Source organism: Microtus oregoni, unplaced genomic scaffold (assembly GCF_018167655.1).
Source record: "Microtus oregoni isolate MIOR12 unplaced genomic scaffold, Mior012 000064F_ref0000363, whole genome shotgun sequence".
NCBI classification, from domain to species: Eukaryota; Metazoa; Chordata; class Mammalia; order Rodentia; family Cricetidae; genus Microtus; species Microtus oregoni.
In genome coordinates this window covers 4,713,993-4,734,301 of record NW_024543874.1, presented here as the reverse complement: position 1 = coordinate 4,734,301, position 20,309 = coordinate 4,713,993, and the positions used below count along the sequence as shown (strand labels likewise).

Sequence of the window (20,309 nt, the reverse complement as noted above, 5' to 3'; positions counted from 1 at the left end):
GTGAGAAGGAGTCCTGGGAGACTCGGATGCCCAGCCAGGTCCCTGGCAGCTTTACCTGACTTACTCTCTGTTCTGGCTTTTGCAGCCAGTCTCAGAGGTAGGTGTCCTTGGTAAGCATTGGCAAGTTCAGGTAATACTGATGACAATGGATCCTCATCTTCGTTCAGTTACTAGCTGGGTGGCTAGAATGCACTACAAACCTGCTGAGCCACTACTTTCCAGCTGTAGCTGTAGGAATGATGTTCCTACTACCTTCCCTCTTGCCCTCGGGTTCCAAAACCAGAACCTAGCTTCATACAATTGAGCCCCCCTGCCCCGGTCTCCACCCCTCTTCTTCACCCTGGCTCCCCTTACTTTCCAGTACAAGGAACAGCAAAAGGGACAGAACCCCACACCCGGCCATAGTTGCACAACCAGAAAGACACTGTTGAGGATGTAGGCAGGAGGCAGCTAAGACCACCCACACAGGAGGAAGGCAGGTGTCCTAGTCAGACAGTTCTCAAGCGCTTGGTCCCGATGTAAACACACAGAGAACATATGCCAACCTGCCCAGTGGACAAAGGGTGAAACATGACTCATAAGAGTTGGCAGGTGCTGGCATGTTCCTGGGTCTCAACACATAGCCCAGTTCCTCCTGCAACTAGGGAGGACCCCTCAGATCCCTTTTGTAGGGAACACTCTGAATCTACAGTCTGTATAGCACATATTTCTCCAGCCCTCCCTGGGTACAGAGTTCCATGGAAAGGCCTTGTACCAGCAGAGAGCACCGTCGGCCTAAGACACCTTTTATCTCTGCAGTCAGTGCCACCTGAATTAGCCAAACTGCCTCCTGTTGTCTTCTGAGGGCATGGGAGAAGGACAAGGGCTGTGTGAGAAACGGGGTCGAGGCGAGAAGAGCGGCTGCTGGAATGGATGTGGCCCTTCATCTCTCAGGGACCACGACCACCTGGCATTATGGCACAGGAACTAAGAGGATTAACTTGACCAATGTTCCCTGTGCTAAGCAGAAAGGCCAGTACCCCGAGGAATCAGCAGAGGGGAAGATGGGAATCCCTCGCTGCAGATTGGACTGAATGGAGACCTCCCAAGGCCTGTTCTGCCCAGGCCTACATCCACACCAGGCCTCTTTCTCTGGAGGGTTATCTGGGTAGGCCTCTAAGGACCACGTAATGGCCAGGAAATGCAAACCCTGGAACCTGTGGGGCAGGACTTCCCTGACATCCTGTGATTTAAAGATGGGCTAGGGACCCTCTGAGGCAAGCCCAGAGCTTTTGAGCGGGGGTCGGGGGGAGGTGGGGCTGGCCCACGTGCTGTGCTCGAGGGGCTTCACAGGAGAACTCATTAGCCCCACAGTGGGGTGGTGACAGAGATGGATTCTGGTGACAGCTGTGTGCTGGAGCCACGCAGTGAGGGGAGGAGAAGGAAGGAGGTGGGGAGAGCTGCCACAGGGGCCACATGATGATCACTCGAACACCCATGCCCCCACTGCTGGGCATACACCATGTGTGCTCCAGACCTTTCTACTCCTCCTAGGCTGAACTCAACATCCAGGCTCACCCATCATCACTGGCCCAGGAGCCTAGTGCTCCTCATTGCCATGGTCAGCCTCAGATACTTGTTTGGGAATATACATGCCCTTGGCCACAGAAGTTCTATAGTTACACGGGACACAGAGCCCGACTGGCAAAGGAGAAGTAAGCTGACCATAACAGCTCAGCTTAGCATAACTGGTAGAGAGCTTGCTTTATAGGAAAGGCAAAACCTGGGTCCTGTGCTCTTCCCACACTACAGAAGTATGGTGCATTCTCAAAGGGAACCCCATGAGATCACCAGGGGTCCTTACTCTGTCTCTTCCCTCATCCCCACCCCATCTTCTGGACTCACGTGCAGGCTGGGGTGGTAAGTAAGCAACCCGTTGTCACAGAGTGTCACATACTTCTTCTTCCACTCCTTGTTCAAGGACTTGCCACTCCTCTTTAGCAGGATCCCCTAAGAAGAGAGGTACAATTACGGACCAGGAGTCAGCATGTGGAACACTACACCCCAAGGTCAGGGTTCAGACCACAGATCTGCCCAAAAGTCTCTAAATTCTGATGTCCGGGACTTCACTCAAGACCAGGAGCCAGCCTAGCACAGGAAGACCATGATGTGATTAAACAACCAAATCCTCACCCTGCTTTCTGTTGGAACCACTGCACCTGAGCAGAGGGGTTAAAGACCTTCAGGTGCATTAGGAGGGCATTTCCCACAGGCTCTGCTTTCAGTGGCCATCCAGGGAGAGGCCGTTTGAGCTGCTGCTAATCTAGAAGGCTCTACAAGAGAGGAAAAGGCCAGCTACAGAGGCTTCTGGCCTTTTACCACCCGAGGGAGCACCAATATAGGACAGAAAAATCCCTTAACTGTCCCAACAAGGTCCTAGACCCCATGCTAGGCACCAAGAAGTCCAAGCCTTCCATCTCAGCCACCTGAGCCTGTCCGTCAGCTGCCCCTGCTGCCCGCCCCCCACGCCTAGTACGGGGGGGTGTGCTTTGTAAGCACTCTACCACTAGGCAGTTCCCTTTTTATAGCAGGCGCTGACTAAATTCCCTAGCCTGGCTTCAAACTCACTCTGTAGCCTAGGTGAGCCCTCCTGCGTCAGCCTCCTGAATAGCTGGGATTACAAACCCATACCACAAGGTATGGCATGCTATGCCCTTCAAATGTGGAAGTCCTGTAGGCAAGGGCAAGAGCAAGGCCCATGAGCAGCACGAGGACATTTGTGTGGGTTTTGTTTGCTAAGAACTCTCAGCATCTAGCACGACACCCGGGCCGTAGCGAACACTGGACGTATCTGTTAGAAGAACTGGGAAAAAAGCACCTCCTCCCAAGACTGTGCTGTGTGGCTGTCAAGAGATGAAGGCAGGACATAGAACCGGATGGGTAATACCCACCACAGCCTTCCTTCCTCCCTCCCTTCTTCCCTGGAAGAAACCTGTTACTCTAACAGGCCCTTAAAGAGGTCTCAGGACTGCTCCAAACCAGTCCACGACCATAGCACATGAAAACAGCTGGGAACACAAACAGTACAGATGGACACCAGGTGGCTGGGTCCTCAAACCCCCCAATTCCATACAGGTAGGAGCGAGAATGAGGTAGATTCACAGCCTGGGATTCGGTGGGCGGAGTTATGAGAGACATTTCTGGGGCAGCAGGAAGGTGTATTCTGGGCTCCCCATGGGGATGAAGGGTGATAATGCACAGATGTGGAGGCAAACAATGGGCCCTGCCCTCAGCCAGCCAGGAAACTGACATGGAGGAATGCCAAAGAGCAGGCCAAGTACCAGAGTCAACCACACCCTTCTCTGAGTCCTTCAGGATCTAGTGGATGAGATTAGAATGTGTAGTTAAGGAGTGAGATTGGTGGCAATGCCTGTGGCCTCAGAGCTTGAGAGGTTGAGGCTGAAGACAAGTTAAGGGCCAGCCAGCCTAGACAACAACATAAAAGGCGATTTAGGATTTACAAGTGTTCTCACCCCTGGCCACTAGGGGGCAAACTGGAAGCTGAGGAAGGGTGTTCAACCAGGGAAGCCTGAACAGCTTTAGTTCCCAGCTCCTACTTTCAACAAGTCATATCTTTGATAACTCTCCTCCTGCCACCTTCAAAAGACAAATGTCACTACAGGAGATGCAAAGGTACTCGTAGCATCTGAGGACATACCCTGCTTTCTGATGGTGAGACCCTACCCTCAAATGAAGCTTCTGAAGGCAGACAGCCTGAGATTTTTTTTTTGTTTGTTTGTTTTTTCAGACAGGGTTTCTCTGTAGCTTTGGTGCCTGTCCTGGAACTAGCTCTTGTAGACCAGGCTGGCCTCGAACTCCCAGAGATCCACCTGCCTCTGCCTCCCGAGTGCTGGGATTAAAGGTGTGCACCACCACCGCCCGGCTCTGAGATAATTTTTTAAAACCATCCGTTCCTCAGTCATATTGTCTGTGTCTGTGGCTACAGTGTCCCTGATGTCGGCCAGCGGTAGAACGGCAGAAGCAGAAGAGAGCCAAGTTACTCCCTCCCTCTCCTTGACCCACAGCAATGGGCCCTAAGGGCAGACAGTCTCTGAGGACAGACAACCATCAGGAAAGCAAAGGGAAGGAAGCCTGGCGGGACAGCAGGGTGCAGAATCTCCTGGGAGACCCAGGGGACTCACAACTTTCTTGATGTTCGTCATCACAAGGCTCTCCTCTTACTCAGCCTCCAGTTCCAGGCCTCTCACACCTGAACCCTCTGCCTCTAATCCCCGGGGCCCAGCTCCCCTCTGTGCTACCAGCTGGCTAGGAACATCCAAAATCCACAATAGCTCTGAGCCCGTCTGGATCAGAGCAGGCTTAAGACCACCGGACCTACGCAGGTCCTCCTCCACCTGGCAAGGAGGTCAGACGTCAGGCTGCTGCGGAGGCAGCTCAGGAGCGAAGCCCTCACCGCCCAACAGAATGCCAGGCTCCCTTCCGCTTAATGAGGCTCGTTAGTAAAGGACGTGGGCGTGGTGCTCAGGGCTCGCCAACGGGCTAGAGAGCGGTAGAGCGACCCTAGCCCACACCCTCCACCCAGCTTTGCTGCCCTCCACCCTCCAGCCCGAGTTCCAGGAGGGAGAGAAGCTGCGGGGTTCCCGCTCCCTCCCTGGCCGGCCGGCTGCGCACCACGGAGCAGGAAGCAATCTGGGGCGGAATGGGAGCGGTGCGGAGGCGACAGCCCCCAGAGGACCCGTTCCCGCCACCGCCTCCCTCCCAGCTCCGCCAGCCGACTTAATTGCGGAGTCCGGATTGATTGGGAATGCAAATGGCAACTGAAATGCAATCTCCACTCCCAGCAGGAGCTAGGGGGAGGGGAAGGAACCGAAATGGGGAGCACGGGACAGGAGGGCGGGGAAGGGGAGGGACCACGAATGTGGCAGAGTGAGACCTGATGGGCTGGCGAGTTTGGAATACACCCAGGAGGGACGTATAAGGGTGCACCTGAGGTTCCCCTCCCTCACGGGCAGGGCCTCCTGAATGGGCAGCCCCCCCCCCCCCCACACACCTCTGCAGGTGGACCACAGATGAACAACCTCATCTTCAGCACAAAAGACAGACACTAGGCCAGACAGCTACCAGGGCCTAAATGCAAGAGGGACCTTTCCAAGAAGATCAGGGAATGTAACAAACAAGTGACCACCTGACTTCCAGGCTCCAAGTTGACAGGACTGCCTCTTCCCTCCACCCCTGCATGTGGGGGACTCAGAGAACAAATAATCCAACCGCAGCTACTGCAACCCCCAGACAGGAAAGCGAGTGGGAGCTGAGACAAGTGTTCTCATTCACTCATCAAATGTGTTTGGGTGTGTATAATAACACCACTACCACTCTGAGAGCACCTGCCACCTTCAGCCTCCCACTTCCACACAGGCAGGTGACTGGGCGGCATCCAGAGCGCACCAGAAAGCCCAGGACTCCAGGGATCAAGCCATAAACAGGATCCTGTGTCATGATTCTGTGAACACAGGAACACACTGGCATACTGAGGGTCAGGAGGCGGGGACTCTCAGCCTTCTCAGGTGACTCCCCTCCCAGGAGACTGGCCCAACTGGAATGGTCCCTGCCAGACATAAATTCAGTCACCCCGGGGATGAAGAAGAGAAAGCAGGAGAGAGAACAGGGTGGATTGTGTGGCTCCCTGCCCTAGCCTCTAGGCCCTTATAAGCCTCCTGGGATGCTTTCTTCTATATACACACCTACAGAGAGCATCAGAATCACCCCCTCCCACCTTAACACGTGATGCAGACACAGGGACTGGCCTGCCCCCAATAGCTCACACTGCAAATGAACTCACAAGTCCCTGGAAGGGTTAAACATGTCTCTCTGCAGCCACCAAATACTCGAAAGATCTGTACCACACTAGTACCAAGAACGGTCCGTTTGGCACACTTAACTCCTAGCAGTGCCTGTGCACTCAAATGTCACCCTCCACTCAGTAGTGCTGGAGCTGGACAGAGCTCCTACTCAACACAGGTACTGCTGCCTTCACTACCCATGCTCTCGGGGAGTGACTCGGAAAGGGGTAGAGAGGGCAGACAGCGACAGCTTTCTTGATAAATACATCTCACCCCACCCCACCCAAGGAGTTTCCATTTGACAGAGAACAAATGACATGGAATGCCATGGGATATCTGTAACACAACCCCTACACTTAAGGCTTAGGGAACACAACAGAAGAAGGGGCAGGAAGATTCTTTCTAAGAACCAGATGACCAAGACAGTGTCTTCTGGACATGACAGGATGCTACTGAGGGAGGAGAACCCCTTTTCTTCAGGGATGAACCCAGATAGGCTGCCTAAGCAGTGAGCCTTAAACCCATATGCGTATGGGCAACAGTCAGTAACTAGAATCAGTAGATGAGAAAGGAAAAAATAACAAGAGATGCTCACAATGGTAGAACTGTACCAGTAAATCCCAGATGGGATCATCCCTCAGTACTGCCTCTTTCTCACACTCCTTTGTCTGGCTTGTGTGGGTTTTGTTGTTTTTGCTTTTTTTAAGTTTTCTGAGACAGGGTTTCACTGTTTGGCTCTGGCTATCCTAGAACTTGCTTTGTAGACTAGGCTGGCCTCAAACTCAGCTCCGCCTGCCTCTGCCTCCTGAGTGCTGGGATTAAAAGCAAGTGCCACCACCGCTTGGCATGGATTATGTTTTTAAAACAGGGTCATGGCCATGCCTTGTAGCTGAGACTGCCCCAGGATTCCTTACACAAACCAAGCCTTTGCCTCCCAAGTCCTGGGGTTACAGACATGTGCCACCACGCCCAATCCCTTATAATATTACTGCCCTCAACTCTTTTTCTTAGCCCAGAGACCAGGAGGCCCCCTCTACAGGTTGTATGAACCAAAGAGAACCATCAGGTTTGGAAGCCAACTGAAGGCGGCAAGTGGCTCTCTGCTGCCCTCCGGTGGTGATGAGGAGGGAAGACAACTGTCTAGGGACCAGGTTTGTTGGGCCTCAAGCTTCAGACCAGAATCGCCCTCTCTTGGTTAAAAGGTAGTCCTGGGAGGCACTGGGGAGACACATCCTGGGCCAAGAGGAGACAGAGTGCTGACCTGCTTGATGGGGATGGCCCGGCCGCTACCAATGCTGTCTACTTTGCACTCAGCAGCCTTCTTCTCTCGGTCCAGGTCAGCACCTTTTCGAGACTGGAAGAGAAAAGAAGAGGAGTGTTAGAGGTCTGGGGCCTTTTGGGGCGAACAGCCCGCCTGCTGTTCCCCACCCTCCCCTACTCCTCCCTCTCCTGGGCAGCCCTAGCACTGGGTCAGGCCTGGGCGGCGGGTCGGGAAGGAACCGAGACACGAGTATTCCAATGGGTTTATTCTTACACACGGCACCATACAGAGCAGCACAGGTCACTGAGCCGGGCCCGCCCCTCACAAAGAGCAAGGACATGAAATACGTAGGGTGCGATGAGTACGCAGCCCAGGGGCTGGAGTATAAGTGACGGGAGGGGCAAGGAGAGGTGGCCCGGTGGGGCTGAGGGCTGGCCAGGAGCACAGGGCACGACAACCAGGGAGAGCAAAGTCCAGAAGTGAGCGGGCAGGTGCTCGTTTGCGGCACAGACACATGGCACCGAGTGCATCGGTGTGGCCCGAGGGGCACAGTGGATGGAGAGAGAGAGGAGAGAGGCCAGAAGAGGCCCTGCGCCCTGCCAAGCTCCTGGGGCAGAGTCCACCCAAATGCGGATCCTAGGAAATGGGGAGGGGCCAAAAAGAGGGGGCAAGGCAAGCGCGGTGGCGGCGGCTTCTGGAGCAGGAGCAGGAACGGCAGAAGTCCATGCAGGAAGGAGCAGAGGAGGGGAGGGGCAGGAAAGCTCCCCCCAGGAGCAGCTGGGCCAGTGGGCTTGAGTGCCCCCGCCCCTCTGGGCCTCGTCGCTCTGGCCGGCCGGCGTGGGCCGAGCTCCCTTCTTCTCCATTCAGCGAGCCTGGCGCAGCGTCCAGCCGGGCCTGGTCCCCCGGCAGCCCCCAGCGCGGGCTCCGGCGTTCCTAGCCTTCCCTGGGGGTGGGGTTAGTTACAAAGGTTCCTGTGGGTCTCTGGAGCGGGGAGCTCGGCGGCCGCTTCTCATCTGAGAGCAGTCCCAGGGCCCGGCCCGCCTCCGGCCCCGCACAGGGGGAATGTCCAGAGGTGCTGTGTGTCACCACCTGGTCTTCTAATTTGGAAGGAGTTGGAAAGGCCTTTTTGTTGATGAAAAGTTGGAAACAGTGGCACATATCTGCAAATATCGAAAGAATAAAGATTTTGGCAAGTTATACTTAAGCCCCGCAAAAGTCGGTCAGCACTGGTGAGGGCAGAGACCCAGGCGCCTGGGGAGAGGCGGCAGCGGGATGAAGAGGAGGAGGAGGATGTGAGGAGGAGGTTGGAAAAGGAAAGGAGGAGGAGGCCACTAACAGCTGGACATTTGTGGCCCAGCAGTCCATGTCAGCAGGGAATGTTCACCACTCTGCTGCCCCGGCCCCATCCCTCCTGTTTTCCCAGGCTGTCAGAAGCCAAGGGTACAGGGTCCGGACAAAGGAATGCAACTGCAATGTGTGAGAAAGCCCAGCAGGGGGAGCACGAAGAACTGGGCAAAATTACTAAAGATTAAATTGCTGCCCAGCAGCTCCACAGACAGCACCTGCCTCCAGACCCCTCCGGGGGCTAAAGCCCTCTGTCCCTTTGGCCCCAGGGGGAGGAAGGAGGATGGGACTGTTGTCACTGGGTTTCCAGACTGAATTGCTGGTCAGGATGAGTGTGGTGAGGTCTACCCCCAGCCAGGCTGGTAAGCCAAGGGGCTGCCAACAACCAGAAAAATCCCAGGAGCCAGAGTGGCACCTCCCCATGAAGGATGGGAACTGGAACCAGGGCAAGAGTGGCAACAAATGAATACATGGAGCCATGAAGGGAGACTGGGGACATCACAACCATGCCCAGCGAGGAGTCACCAGTCACAGAACAGGCAGCACATAACAGGATCCCCCTGGAGCAGGTGTAACTCCTCCAGGAAGAATGAAGGAAGGGTGGCCCCAACAACAATGATGGGTGAATCCCCAAGATACACCCATAGAGTTGAACATGCCTTAAGGCTGTCTTAGGGACAATGGCGCAAGTGAGGTCACCATGGAAACGATGAAAAGAAAAAAGAAGGTCGCCACTGTGAAGATGGAGAAAATGGAAAGGCCTGGAGGGAAGGCCGTGCTCGCAGCGGAAGGGGTGCGGTGGTGCAAGGCAGCACAGTTGAGGCAGGCAGGCAGCAGAGTACACAGGGAGGGAGCCCGAAGGTACTGTGGCCAGGACGCCAAGCAGGGAGGCAGGGATGACCTGACGCTGAACCAGCCACTGGGGGAAGATGGGAGGATGTTAAGAATGGAATCAAGGCAGTGGATGATTGAAACACAATGTTGATGTGGGGAATAGGCTGTGGAGGGTACCAATGGTGGTCACTGTGACATAGGCACCCAAGGGCTTTACAGCAGCAGTAGCAGCAGCAGGTGTGGACACGAGCAGGCAGCCACCAAGACTCTGCATATCTCAATGGATGGAACAGAACAGAAAGGAGAAGCTGTGGGTCTGGAGGGTTGGAGCTGTGTAAGCACAGTATGCCCCAACAACAGCAGCAGTAGCCATCAGCAGTAAGAGGCCAGTGAGCGCGCACACTAGGAGCCAGCAGACAGCGGGATGCAGGGCAGAGGTTTGTCAAGCAGGATAGATGTGAGAATGGAGGATAGAGGCCCAGGGGCACTGGCTCTGTCTGGGCAGGGTCCAGAAAGTCTACCCTGGCCAGCTGGATACAGGCCCAGGCCAAGAGCCAAGCCCTGGCTCTCAGAAAGAGGTGTGGTGTGATGCAGAGGGACAGGCTGCTCACCCACCTTTTGTCTGCCCACAGCTCCTGGAACAGTTCAGCCAGAGCCTCACAGAAGGGCCACAGCCAGGGCAGGGAGGGCATGGTGTGTAAAAACTGGGATGGGGAGTGGTAAGTTCAGGGACCAAAGAGCTGAGGGGTTGCCCCTGAGCAGGGAGGCTCAGTGGACCCCGGGTAGGGGCATGAGGTTGGTGGGGAAGGGCAAGGAGCTCACAAGGAGACCGGACAAACCTGAGCGGGAGGCACGAGGCAGCGTGGTGAAGCCCAGGAAAAGATGGCTAAGCCTTTGTTAAACCAATCACAGCGGTGGGTGGGAAGCATGAATGTTCCCCTCGGCAGTGGGGTAACGGAAAAAGAGCCGGAAGGCAGACTGGGAGGCCTGGCTGGGACTCTAGCTCGGCCAGCTAACCCTCTGTGTCGCCTTGGGCAAACAGCCTTCCGGCCTCCGGTTCATTAGCTGTTGAATCAAAGGGGGTCAGGGAAGTTAGGCCACAAGTCCAAAGATCCCTTCAAGCTGATACAGAAACTCTATGGTTTGGGAGGGAGGGAGGCTACAGGGGGTGAGCATGTGCACAGGGGAAGGTCTGAGGGAAGGCCCTCCTGGGCTCAAGAGGTATGGCCTGGAAGATGCTGCGGGTCCAATGAGGAACCTTGAGGAGCCCTGTGTGTCTAAGTGTGAAAGAGACTGCATCCTCTTGACCTGGGGCTGCCTGCCCTCCTGCTCGGGAGCTCGGCGCAGCCCTGCCTGCGCAGTGATGGCAGCTGGGCAGGGAGGAGGACGGGGCACGTACCGTGAAGATGTTGGAGCGCCTCTTGGATTGCTTGCGGATGGGCGTGGGGGTGGAGGAGGCAGCGATGGTCTCGATGCGCAACTCCCGCTGGCTGATGCTGGGGGTGGAGGGGACTGAGGACGAGTAGTCACTGAAGGCGCTGCTGCCATTCGTGGCCTAAGAATAGAGAGGGCTGCTGAGAGTGACCTGGGCAGGGGGCGTGGCCTAAGAATAGAGAGGGCTACTGAGAGTGTGACTTGGGGAGGGGGCGGACAGCACAAGAGGCAGCAGAAGGGTCACTGACTCCTAAAGGTGGTACTGAAGGGAGCTGGCATGTCCCGGAGGCCAATGGAATCCAACCGCCACCATGAGAAACTTTACTGGGGTGCTGGAAGGGATTGGATGGGGATGCTTCTGTGCGAACCTAATAACTAAATCCGGGGCAGAAGCTAACATTCCAAAATCAGGGACATAGCCTGAAAGTGAGCCAACAGTGGCAGCATGGTTTGCAAGTGGTCTGGGACAAGGAAGTAGGTCACCATTTCTAAATCCTCAAAATCAGGGGCAGAAGGCTGGGTTCTCTCAGGATGTTGGCAGTCTGAGGTTTGCTTTGACAAAGTATATGGCAGAAAGCAACAGTCTGAGGTACAGTGCAGAACAGAGCAAAGGCTGCCACACACAATAAGCTGCAGATGGGGAATGGAAGAGGAAAAGGAAAAAAAAAAAAAAGGGCCAGAAATGTTTCTAGGATGGAGACAGAGGCCACACAAGTGTCTTCCCAGGACCAGAGAGATGGCGCATGGAAATCAGGCCTCACTAGAGTGCCAGGTCCCATCTCCAACAGTAATAACCAAGGGACTGCAATGCACCCCTGCCCATAGCAGCCCCCCAAGGGCAGGCCCACTGCGAAGGGGCAGAGTGTGACCTTAGCCCTGTTGGTGAAGGTAGGTGTACCACTTAAAAGATATAAAGACATTCTTCTCTGTCCCCTCCTTATCCCCCATCTTTTCACTGAGGAACAGTGTTAAGAATCCTGTGCTTTCTTACAAGTCCTAAGAAGAAGGGTCCTGGCACTATAGCCAAGCTGTCATTGGAAAGCAGCGACCGACCATTAACCACTGAGGATGACTCTGGGCTTGCGGCAAAGGGCGGTGAAGCAGAGCAGGAAGGGTATGCAGCTATGGAAGCAAGCACTGGCCCACAAGTCAAAGGTCAAACACTAACCCAATAATAGGCCCAGGTATAGACAAATGTCCAGATGGTATGACAGGACATGCAATGGCAGGAACTGGCTCAGAGTCTGCGCATTCCGAGTGGAGCTGAAATCCAAGCACCTTCATGAGGATATGCTGCTCTTCTAATATAAAAACACTGCCACAGGGCACAGAGGGCCAGCCTTAGTGCCTAGTAGGCTTGGGCTGTCAGTCACTTCCTCCTCTCTGGGAAGAAGGCACTGCACCTGCAACCAAGTGGAAGTGTTTGTCCATCAGAGAAGACAGGCCCAGCCTGCCTCAGCAAGAGGGGTGCAGAGCACAGCAGAACTCACCTCTCGTGCCTGCTAAGGTTCCTTAAGCAGTAGCTTAGGAGACTATTTAAAGAGAGTTCACTAGAGTATGTGTTTGTGATGTCTTAGCTAAAGTAGTTGGGAGGGAAGACAGAGGAGTGAATAGCATAGAAACTGGGATAAGGGGCAGTTGCCACAAGGAAGAGCCCAGACCAAGGCCAACCATGCAGGCTACACGAAACTGGAGCCACAAGCAAGGTTAGGAGTCGAGAGCAAGGGTGAGGATGAGGCAAAGATGCTGGGAAACAGACACACAAGGCCAGGGAGTACAGGGAGGTGACCGCACCTGATTGATGTGTACAGCCGGGATGGAGGCAGCAGACACGGCCGAGTGGCTGGGTGAGTTGGGCAGGGACTTGCAGGGCCCAATGGCCAGCTGCTGCTTCTTCCGCAAGGCTACCACTTTCTGGGCCACTGCAGGGAATAGCAAAATCAATTCTACTGGCTGAAGAGAGGGGTTGAAAGCCTAGCTTGGCGGCTCCCCAAATACACATTGCATTAGTCGCTTGCCACAGAGCCACCCTATACCCAGCTTTGGGATCCTGAGTTACCATCCTGGAAGACTCGTTCCACATTGAGCCCATAGGTTGCACATGTTTCGTAGTAGGTGCAGCGCTTCAGGTCTGTGGACAGCTTGCGGGCCCTGCTGTCATCAATGACCCGGGGATTGGCGGCACTGATGGCATCTGTTGGAAGATGGGGGAATCACTCAGCTGGCTGAGAAGCAATAGAGGGCAATGCACTGGTGGGCAGGCAGAGGGCCAAGTGGGGTGCACAGAGTATGGAGAACTCAGGTGCCTAGACCTTGCTTCATTCTACTAATGCCTTTTTGAGTGAAGAAACAAACCAATGATTTAATGAGTCCATGCCCATTCAATGAAAACAAATGTGGATATAGCTTGGTGTTATGGCACATGCCTATAATCCTAGATTTGGGAAGCTAAGATGAGAATCGCGAATTCAAGGTCAGCCTGGGCTACAGAGTGAGATCTTATTTCATAAATAAATAATAACAGTGAAAACTATGGACATAATAATCACATAGACTTTCAGAATCATCCAGAGAAAAACAAATTAAAGACCCTGGGTTACAGGTCCCATGGTAGTTAAGAGCCTGTCTCTGCTCGGCAAGGAGTCGGAACTGGAGGGGAGGAGGAGTGTCTCACGGCCTATTTATGGAAACTTCACTGGTCCACCACCATACCCTGCCATACAGCATGGCCTGCCTCACCCTGTGTGCCCACTAGCACCATGGGCACCTCGCTGGCATTTCTGAAGCTGCAGAGGCGCAGGAAGTAGTTGTACACCGTCTGGAAGCTGATTTCATCCTCCAGGCTGAACACAAACACCACTGCATCCACCCAGGCAGCAAACTGGGGAGATAAGCAGAGTCAGCACCCCACTGGCCCTGGTGAACGTGGGCACTAGGCATGCATGTCAACAGGAGCATCACCTGGAGCTCAGGGGGACCTCCTTCATCTCGGATCAGCAGCAGGTAACTCTGGCCATCCACCACAATCTCCTTTTTAAATCGACCCCCTAGGACAGAATGGAGGTCAGAGCCAAATGTAAAGAAAGGGAACAGGGTGTGTGTGTGTGTGTGTGTGTATACAATGGTGGACAAAGAGGCAACCTATGGCCAGCTTCTAGGGTAGCCTAGCCTGTGATGCTCACCTTCAGGGGACTCTTCCTGGACGTAGGTCCCTGTCAGGTATCGGTGTACCAAGGCTGATTTCCCACTAGACAGGTTCCCCACTATGCCCTGCAGAAGAGGAATGGGTAAATCAGCGGTCAGAAAGGCACAAGGAAAAAGTGAGATTGGGGCTTAAGAGTAAGGAAGGAACATGCAGGTTGGAAAGGTAGAGAAAGGCCCAGAAATCGCCAGAGGAGGGAGGGAGCAAGGCAGGAGAGGAAAGACTGGAAGTCAGGAGAACCAATGTCCAGACCCACAACCTAAATAAAGTCTGGCCCACCCAGTCACAGGGCCTCTAGGCTCCCATGGGCCCACTCACCACTTTGAGCTCTGGCACAGAGCGGCTCAGGGTCCACTCCTGGCTGTTCACAAATGAGTCTGCAAAGACAGAGCCATTCCATCAGGGCCGTGGTGGTACACACACACTTGCCCTAGCCTTCACCACGGCCACCTACAACACCCCTCTCTCAGTCAAGGGCACAGGAGATTACTGTCCTCTGTGGAACCTTGCCCCTCGCTCCTAACTCCCTAGGAACAGAGCAAAGACAGTCTTCAGGGCAGGCTGTGAGCTGAGGCTCTTCCTGCCCATACTCCTCTTCATGGTCCATCAGGGGCATAGATTCCACATGAGATCACCTGGCCTGGTGCCTGAAGCCTCTCACCCAGGTGAGAGGCTACTCCAGCAGGTCTCAGACCAGACCCAAAATAGGCAGGGCCCTGGCAAGGGGGACCAGTCTCCTTCCTGCGAGTAGGAACAGCTCACCCTTGGCAGGGTGGGGCCACCTACCACATTCCTGAGCCAGGGCGAAGAAGGAGGAGCTTCACCTGGCGCTGTACTGTAAAGGTCCAATGAGATACATCTACCAGGCTCTGCCAGGGCTTCTCCCCAGCGCCTCTGCAGGAGACCAGCCCCCAGGCTCCCTCTCATTAGACCACACCCAGCACCAATGGCCCCCTAGACTCAGACAAGGTCCTTGGGAAGGAAAGCCTCTTGCTACTCAGTGCCCATGACCTGACAGCCAGTGCTCAACTATTCCCCAACAAGTCTAGATGGCCAGAACTGGGCTGTACTTCGTCTGGGCAGTGCTTGCTGTCCAGCCCAGCTCCCACTCACTGGCTCAGCCCACAGATGTTTCACAGCGTTATCTTATTCAAGTTCACAATCAGCCCCTGACCTCAGCTGCAGAGCCAGCTAGAGTGAGGTCCCAGCTCTCAGGAAACTCTAGCCCTGCCTAGAGCTCCTTTCCCAAGCAGCCAGCCATATTTTACTGTATCCACCCTATAGAAAGAGGGTGGCACTGTAACCCCAGTCCTTCAGGTCTCCTAGGACACCACGCCAAGATGCTATGGACAGTCCCACTGCCTGGAATTCTCTGCCACTGCTATTGCCTCTGAATACTTCCAACGACCCTAGACGTACCACCTGGGCGGCGAGGGCACTTGGGTCAGACCCAGCTATACCAGGCAATGTACACCCACCCACCAGTCTCTACCAGGTAGGTTCAGATCGTCTCTCACACAAAGTGTTTTCGGCCGGACTCCAACTTAAGAGGCCACCATGGCGCACGGCGGGCGTTCCCCCTTACCGCTCGAAGTGCCCAGGAGCCCCGGGGCCCGGGCTGCCCGGCGGCTCCACAGCGGCGCCGGCGCCGCAGGTGCGGGCTCTTTCTTGCGGAAGCGGCTGGTGAGCAGCTTCCAGAGGCTGGCGGCGGCGCGGGGGCGGCCGGGCTCTGGCGGCGCGCACGGGATGTCGGCGCCCAGCAGGTCTCGACGGCTGGGAAAGGTACCCAAGGAGCTGGCGTCGCCGTCGCTGCGGGTGCGCGCGCGGGGCGGCCGGGCAAGCAGCCCCGACTCGGAGCGCCGTATCTCTTGGCCGCGGCGCAGACGGAAGCTGAAGCTCTTCCTGAGCGCAGACAAGCCGCGCCGGGGACTCTCCGTGCTGCCGCGTCCGCCGCCACCGCGGAACACCTGCCAGCGCTGGCTACTCCACAGCGACGCGCCCCGCAGGAAGCCCGAACTCCCCGTTCGGCCAAGCCCCGCACCCGGTGTCTCCGTCGCCGCCAGCTCTAGACGGTTCACCTCCAGGAACGTCATGCTGGTGGGCCGTGGCCTGGCTGCCCGTTCTCCGGGGCCGCGGCTGCGCCGGACGGGCGCCGGGCTGGGCTCAGGGCTGGGCGCCGGCGAGCCAGGCCGTTCCGAGGGCGCAGGGCCCCGACGGCCGTGGCGCGGGCGAAGGAGGCCGAGCAGCAGGCCGCGTGCGCCGGAGGGCGCCGACCCCGGGGTTCCGGAGCACACGCTCCGCGGCCGCGCGGGTTGTTCGCGCGCGGCGCACAGGGCGGCCTGCAGGGCGGCGGCGGTCCGATCGGCCGGGGAGCTGTGCAAGTCCAGCGAGTCGCAGACGCTGAGGGCGCGGCGGCAGACGGCGGGCCGCTCCCCGCTGCAGCTCTCCCCCGGCGGCCAGCCCCGCTCCATGCTCAGGGCCCACAGGCGAAGGCCAGGCCCATGGCGAGGGATGCGGGGCTGGGCCCGGGCCGGGGCCGCGGCCGGGGCGCACGGACCTCCGGCCTCTGGGCACCTGGTGCGGGCCAACCGAATCCCTCAACACCTCCACCTCGAGCCTGCAAGCCCAGACCTGGAAGGGCCTGGAGCCAGCCTAACCAGGAGAGGCGGCAAGTCTGGCCTGGAACACCCAGGAACGGCGGCACAGGGCAGTCGGCCTGCTAGGGCAGCCCCTGGGAGCCCTCAGAAAACAGGAAATTCCAGCCAGGGCTCCTCCTAAGACTGGGCAGGTAGGTGAGGAGCTGTCATTAAGAACAGGCCAAATAAATAACAGTCCCCCAAGCATACCCCACACAAAGCACCGTTTTGGAGAAAAGTGAGCCATTTCTTCATTCTCCAAAGAGAGAGGACCAAGACCAAGGACCCCAGGATCAGCCAAATTCGTTAGAAGCCCAAATTCTGAGCCAGGACACTGGCAAATCTCATGTCATCTCTGAGCTTCAGACTTCTATCTTCAAGCTGGAGAACTTAGCAAAATGACTATATCTCAGTTTTTGGCTCTGACATTCTTAAAGCTGAGAGGTGCTTGATGCTACAGCGGCTTCTGTTGATGACTGAGAAAGTCTTTTTCTCTGGAGATTATAAAACTCAGAAGATAGTTTTGCTTGGACTAGACCAAAGGGCAGCAGGAAAATCTAAAGGTAAAACCTCCGTGCTCAGGAAAGACTCCTGAGCCCCCACTGCCTAGCTACGTCCTGGAGATAGCAGTGACAGGTTGTGGTCCTCACCTTTCTGAGCTGACACTGTAAACTAAAACACCCCTAATTACAATATCTTTTTAGCATCAGTAGTGTGGGCTGCACACAATGCCCAGGATGGGCAAAAGCTCCATACTATGGACATGACGCTATTAGCACCACTCTGTGCCCCCTGGCCCAGACAGCCAGCTTCCATCATCCAGAGGACAACCACTAGCACCAGGAACAGATCGGGAGAAACCAGTTTTGGGTAGCGCTTGACTGAGAGTCCCTGGAAAGGGATCATCCTCCCGGTTGCCTCCACCCAGCCCAGCCCAACTCCAAGTCCTATCCAGTTTTAGAATCCCATGGTCCTAGTGAGAACAAGCAGATGAAAGAACGCAGCACATTCCTGAGGGGGCTGGGGTTAGGGGAATGCCTGGGAAGGCAGGGCCTCTCCAATCAAGGTGCTCCTAGGAAGGAGAGCTGGAAACTCTCAAGTCCTGGGCTGGATCTCCAGGTCATTCTGCATTCTCGTGGGACTAGTTATTAAGAGTGGAGAGGATGATGGTTGCTTCCCTGTTCCTAGCACTAGATGTAATAGGCGGTTCCACAGAGAAGCCAGGATCTCAGGCAGGCCCAGGGACACAGACACACTCCAGCACTCTTGACTCACACCTTCTAACATTAAGTCGGCCAAATGTCCTGAGCTACAGATCAGGGAAACATTAAGTCTTCTTCTTTTACTTCAGCTTCCTGTGATATCTGATTCTGTCAACCGACACAAACCTAGACATATATGGGAAGAGGGAAATCTTTCTTTTTTTTCTTCTTCAGGTTTTCAAGACAGGGTTTCTCTATGTAGCTTTGGCTGTCCTGGAACTCACTTTTTATAGCCCAGGCTGGCCTCCAACTCAGAGATCCTCCTGCTTCTGCCTCCTGAGGGTTGGGATTAAAGGCGTGTACCATCATATCAGGTGGAAGAGGGACTCTTAATTGGGAAAATGCCTCCATAAGATTGCCAAGTCTGTGGGGGCGTTTTCTTGTTTAATGATTACTATGTGGAGTGGTGCCAGCCCTGGGCAGGTGAGCCTGGGCTGAACAACCCATGAGGAGCAGGCCAATAAGCAACGCTCCTTCCTGTGCTCTGCTTTGATTCCTGCCCTGACTTCCTTCAATGACGGACTGTGATGTGGAAGTGTAAGCAAAGTAAGCCTTCTCCTTCCCAAGTTGCTTATGGTCATGGTGTTTATCACAGCAATAGAAACCCTGACTGAACAGCTCCCTGCCTTCCTTCATCTATCTGTCCCTATGCCCCACACATAGAAACTATGCTTCCACAAAAGAATAGGACTGCCCACTAAGCCCCCCATACCCAGTGAAAATACAAGCACATGGCAGCAGCTGAGGGCCCAGTGTCTGAGGACGAAAGGGGACAGCGGATAAGGTGCCCAAGGGGTGGACTGCATAGTAGTGTGAGAGCAGCTGGGAGGTGTGAGTTCCAGCCGTGTGTGCACACTCATACACTTGTTCCACATACAATTACCTACAATGCTGGCCTTGAAAGGTATGTGCTGCAACTGTCCAAACAGGACCAAAACCAGACTTTCCTTAGGGCAGCTGTTTCTTATAGCTCTCTTTTCTATTATTTTTTAAAGATTTATTTATTGTGTATACAATGTTCTGCCTGCACTCCAGAAGAGGACACCACATCTCATTACAGATGGTTGTGAACCACAATGTGGTTGCTGGGAATTGAACTCTGGGCCTCTGAAAGAGCGGCCACTGCTCTTAACCTCTGAGCCACCTCTCCAGCCCCTTATAGCTCTCTTAAGTACCAGGCTGCATCTGTACCAAAGGGGCTGAGTGGCTCCTTTGGAAGTTTCTGATGGATTAGTAATAAATCTCTCAGACCCTGACTGTGCATTCTAGGTCAGGATAAACAATTTCTTCCCTGGCCAGAGTGTGCAGAAGGCAAGCACTAAGCAACCCTCTGTTCCTGTTAACCTGGGTGTCAAGACCCCTGCACAGAGGGGTCTGGGCACAGAGAAGCCTAGGCATTAAGAGAAGGACAGCATGGGCAGGGATGAGATGGGAGACACACCTGGGAAGAGAACACTGGTTCCTCAGCAGAGGGGGAGGGTCGGCTATGCGTAACTCCCACAGGCCTCCACCTAGTGCAGCTACTGATGCTCTGGTAAGCACAGTGACTGCTATAACCTACACAATCCACGAGAAAATGGTGGCTCTCATTCAGTTTCTGCCTGGAGACCAAAGCTTGCACCTGGCTTCCCAAGGAATACATAAGGTGTCTTAAGGTGTGGCCTGTATGTCCCAGAGCCTCCAAGACCAGCCATTCTCTTTCTGGCCACAAGGTGGCAGAAGAGCACCTTCCTGCAGCAGGCATGCTAACAGCAGGGTCCTTGGGCAGGACACACTCTAAAGAAGGCATATAATGTACTCCCCTGGGGTAGGGGCAACTGCTGTGTCTGGAGGGCTCTTCCCCAACACAGGTGTTCAGGTCAGGTGTCAGGGAATCAAGAGAAAGAGTTCCCAGGTTGGGGACACTGCCTTCTTAGAAACTGTAGCAAAACTCATCAAATTGCTTCTGCAAAGACAAATGGCAGAGCATCTGCCCCTAGGTGCTCAAGCCCAAGAAGCAAGGGCACTCAATGCCTATTCCCACCACTTTCATACTGATCCAAGCCTTTGTATCAGAACTCTCTCCAAAATGGGGTTCCTTTGTCCAATAGCCCACCTATGCCACCACATCAACTTCCTAATGGTCTCCGTACCTTCTCTGCCACCACACTGACATATATATTCATGCCCACTGGGGTGTTCATGACCCCCTGCGCCCCTGACCCTGCTTGCTCTCACCTATGATCGCCCTTTCCTCCCCTTCACCATACAGTCTCCACCCCTTCCTTGTCCTTTTGGTCACTGGAATCTCAGGGGAACTGTCCCTCCCCTGGAAGACTACACGACCTCAGTCACCCCTGTCAACATCACCCGACTCTCTCCACTCTGAGACTTCTTCATGTGCTTTTTGCAGAACTCAATTAAAGTTTAGCAACACATGAATTGTGTACCAGGTTCTCCCTTAAGGAGAGGAGATGGGCCTCAAAGAAACAGTTCCTGGCAGGGACAGTAAGAAGA

The 20,309-nt window shown here is 55.0% G+C and overlaps 1 protein-coding gene across 7 annotated transcripts in view; it reads right to left on the bottom strand.

The window, feature by feature from the left end:
- Agap3 (ArfGAP with GTPase domain, ankyrin repeat and PH domain 3) overlaps positions 1–20,309 on the bottom strand; it is a 51,252-nt gene that overhangs the window by 12,358 nt on the left and 18,585 nt on the right. For 2 of the 7 annotated variants that reach the window (XM_041640600.1, XM_041640596.1), the window contains exons 2-10: positions 14,234–14,292; positions 13,896–13,983; positions 13,675–13,760; positions 13,453–13,594; positions 12,773–12,907; positions 12,508–12,635; positions 10,679–10,834; positions 7,102–7,194; positions 1,885–1,989 (exon numbers count right to left, since the gene is read on the bottom strand). In XM_041640600.1, the coding sequence (XP_041496534.1) occupies positions 1,885–1,989; positions 7,102–7,194; positions 10,679–10,834; positions 12,508–12,635; positions 12,773–12,907; positions 13,453–13,594; positions 13,675–13,760; positions 13,896–13,983; positions 14,234–14,292 (992 nt within the window). Of the gene's footprint in view, positions 1–1,884; positions 1,990–7,101; positions 7,195–7,337; positions 8,262–10,118; positions 10,277–10,678; positions 10,835–12,507; positions 12,636–12,772; positions 12,908–13,452; positions 13,595–13,674; positions 13,761–13,895; positions 13,984–14,233; positions 14,293–15,500; positions 16,447–20,309 lie in introns of those variants that run through there. The other 5 variants (XM_041640601.1, XM_041640603.1, XM_041640602.1 and 2 more) reach the window with 4 other exon arrangements.